This window comes from Microtus ochrogaster (assembly GCF_000317375.1).
Source record: "Microtus ochrogaster isolate Prairie Vole_2 chromosome 14 unlocalized genomic scaffold, MicOch1.0 chr14_random_1, whole genome shotgun sequence".
Taxonomy (NCBI): domain Eukaryota; kingdom Metazoa; phylum Chordata; class Mammalia; order Rodentia; family Cricetidae; genus Microtus; species Microtus ochrogaster.
The window spans coordinates 25,482,221-25,486,026 of NW_004949096.1; the positions used below are offsets into that span (position 1 = coordinate 25,482,221).

At 42.2% G+C, this 3,806-nt stretch overlaps 1 protein-coding gene across 1 annotated transcript in view; it reads left to right on the forward strand.

Annotated features, from left to right (window-relative positions):
• The window catches only part of Ryr3 (ryanodine receptor 3), a 571,876-nt gene that overhangs the window by 475,844 nt on the left and 92,226 nt on the right, over window positions 1-3,806 (forward strand). The window contains exons 64-65 of the mRNA XM_026787730.1: window positions 327-565; window positions 1,931-2,012. Coding sequence (XP_026643531.1) covers window positions 327-565; window positions 1,931-2,012 — 321 coding nt within the window. The remainder of the gene's footprint in view (window positions 1-326; window positions 566-1,930; window positions 2,013-3,806) is intronic.

Sequence of the window (3,806 nt, forward strand, 5' to 3'; positions counted from 1 at the left end):
TATCTTAATCAATAGCAGAAATATGCATATACATATAACAAAATTGACCTTAAATCTCTATCAATAAAGCAAATCTATACTAATACAAATTATTCATATCTATATCAATTCACTCTCTCTGTGTCCTGGGGAGTTCAGCAATGATCCCAAGACAGTCAGTCACTACTCCAGGGGACAGGTTTCTTTTCCAGATGCAGCTGACACATTCTCAAAAGGTGACCAGAGTACCCACTGTCTGCCCAGTTTGCCGCCACGACACCACCACGTAAGGGGGTTGGGTTCACAGTGTGGTTGTGCTCCTGCCTTTGACTGCTGCTTACTTGCAGGACCGTCATGAAGTCGGGCTCAGAACTGGTGAAAGCCGGGTTGCGCTCCTTCTTTGAAAATGCAGCGGAAGACTTAGAGAAGACCTCCGAAAACCTGAAGCTGGGGAAGTTTACCCATTCCAGAACGCAGATCAAAGGTGTTTCTCAGAATATTAACTACACCACAGTGGCCCTGCTTCCCATCCTGACATCCATCTTTGAGCACATCGCTCAGCATCAGTTTGGGGTGGATCTACTCTGTGAGTCCTACCGCTGTTTGTCATCAATGTCTATGCCCCGAAAGCACAGGTGTGAGACCCACGGACTTGCGTTGACCTTGAGGGCAGAGTAGAAAGACAGGTGTGCCATACTTTACCTAAATTTAAAAAATGAAAGCCAAGGGGTAGACTCTGGGAAGGGGAAAAGAATCCCTTAATTGGAGTACAGAATACTCATCTTTCTCCGGTTTCACTCTGAACCAGTCTCCCAGCCTGCTCGTCTAGCTACTACCAGCGGTTGTGCTCCCATTTAATTGAAAAGGTTATCTGAGCAGTAGGGTCAGAGAGACTTCCGCTACCAGACTTCCAGACGCCGTGCTCCATGTAAAGAATCCTTAATTTACTCATTGTCACCAGCAGCAAAGGAAAGAGGCTAAAATCTCTTTTTTCCCTATTTTCAATTGGTTTTATTTTGCTTTGTATTTAGCAGTGAGTCCAGTCCCATCCCCCATGCCCACCACGGTCATATTCTGTCACCAAGTTTGAGGCCTGCTTAAACACTGCCATATGGTTTAACTGAGTCAGCTGTCAATAGCCCAGGCTGTCTCTCCCACCCGTTAGTCTTACTAGGTAGGTGTCTGTCCCATGGAAACAAGGCAGTTCCTTGGTCGGAAAATATAGCATTAAATTAGTTCTGGTTCTGTTGAAGTAGTGTCCTAGCAGTGGAATGAGGTCTAGATGTGTTTGGGGGCATGCATGATCACTGCTGATGAAATTCTTCATACTTCCCCTCAGAACTCCCTTCCTTTTGAAAATAAGGGAAAATCATGGTACAATTTAGTTTTTTTTTAATACAGCAGAAATTTTTAAGTAAGCAAAACTGAGAACTCACTCTCTCTCCATCCCTCCCCCCCACTCTCTCTCCTTCTCTTCCTCCATCCCTCACCTTCTGAATAAAGTGTAGCAGTTGTGTGGACCTTCTTAGGAAATGGCAAACATGACATGGAAACTTCAGTCCAAAGGAAGACTAGACTGCCCTTGGAAAAATTTGAATATAATGTCTTCCTTGATTGGAGAAGCAACCTCTTAAGGAGGCTCCATTGGCTCCATTGGCCAAGTGATTCTTTTCTCCAAGAAGTTTTGTGATCTTCCTCAGCAGCTCACAAGTGACCTGGGCAACTGTGGTGGAGCACAGTTTCCTCTCAGTATTTCCCAGCAACTAGCAAAACTGTGGCCAGTTTGAAGACGATTTCATTAGTTGACTGAGGCAGGGAGAAGGGGAAGAGAGAGAGGGATCGTCTGCTCTTGACTGATGCTTACCCTAATATTTTTCTTCATGGACTTTTCCATGTGTTGGAGATGGAGCTGGGGTTGACATGCGGCTATGACATCTCTTCTTTGTTCCAGTGGGTGACGTGCAGATTTCATGCTACCACATTCTGTGCAGCCTCTATTCCCTCGGGACTGGGAAAAACATCTACGTTGAAAGGTAACTAGCTTTTGCTTGCTTGTTTTTTCCCCGCAAAACATTTTGGCTCAGAAAAGTATAATGGGGGGAGGGGCATTACCTTTGGCCTAAGCATGAGTTGAACAAGGATAGCAATAAACATGCTGATATGAACTTAGGATGGCCCAGGAATCCTCAGCCCTACCCAAAGAACTATAGGCAGCTAAGGAATGATAAGAAAGGAGAGATAGTCTTCCCCTGGGAAGAGCATACCTATTATCGAATACCAAATGGTCAGCCCTAAAAACATATATCTGAGTACCTTTATGCAGACTGAGAACTGAGAATTGTTAACTTATGTTTGAGAACACACACGTAACAGCAATTAATATAAAAAAAGAATCCACAAATTTAAAAGAGGGCAAGGAGGGGCATATGGGCTTAGAGGGAAGAAAGAGCACATATAAATTTCCTATCAATAAATGATGAAGGCGCATATAAAATTCCTATCAATAAAATATTACATTAAAATGTATTTCCCCACCCCTTACATTAAATTTTTTTAAAGCCATTAACATCTGTTTTTCAGTCCAGCAAAATCTAAATATTCGCTGATCAGAAGTGGTAGCTTTACAGCTGAGTTATGCACATTCTGTAGCAATGTAAAGAAACATAATGAGGTTAATGAGATTGACAGCTTCTGCGGAGAAAGCTACTAAATGTATATGGCTACAGAAAGTGTAAAATCCTGCAAAATCATGCGCTGGTAGCCAAAATAATAATAATAATAATAATGTTGAAGGCGCATCTACTTCATTATCACGGCTTCTGAGTAGCGCCCAGCGTTCCTGTGGTCACAAGTTGCTGAGACACTCGGGAAGCTAAGGCAGCTGCTTTAGTGTTAATGAGTCTCTGTGTGATACACCCGTGGACCTTTACCGTTCTCAGCTGTCAGATTAGTTACGGTTTTAAACAATGCACAGCTCGCCACCAGAAAAGCTATTTGATAATCTTGAATCTGAACAGGCTTGTTTGTAGAGATTTTAGGTTCTAATTTGGCCTCTATCATTTGCCTGTGACAGTGGAAGCTTTAGAGACCGCTGGCTTTTCAGAGTCAGATGCCTTGTATCATGTTGTTCTATTTAAATCCAGGGGTAAAATCAGAATGATAAAATTTCAGGACTTAGCTTTATTCTTGAAAGACTGATTCCTTTTTCCCCTATCAAATAAACAAGCTGGAAGAATTTAATCTGTTTTTAAGTAATTTAATCTGAACACTCCTTGGGATCTACTTAGGATGAAGCTTGTATCAAAGACCCTAAAATCTGACCCTCATTTCATAATGAAACTCATGTATCAAAATGGTGTCAGTTGCTGGGCAGTGGTGGTGGCGCACACCTTTAATCCCAGCACTCAGTAGGCAGAGGCAGGCGGATCTCTGTGAGTTCAAGGCCAGCCTGGTCTACAGAGAGAGTTCCAGGATGGGCTCCAAAGCTAACAGAGATACCCTGTCTCAAAAAACAAAACAAAAAGAATAGTGTCAATAAAGCAAAATAAGAATTTGTCCCCTATAAGAACTTAAGAACTAAGCTAGTGGATTGAAATCTGGTGTAAGAGATGAATTGCAAACAAGTCTATTTCATCATAGCTACAGCTCCCAAAGATTTTCGGGGTTCAAGAACTTAGTTGAAAAACTAATGCTTAAATTTGCTCTGTGTTTATGTCCTTACATTTACCTGGCTTTCCATAAAATATGGATAAAGACTTTTGTCACATACACACACACACACACACACACACACACACACACACACATACACACACACACACACACAC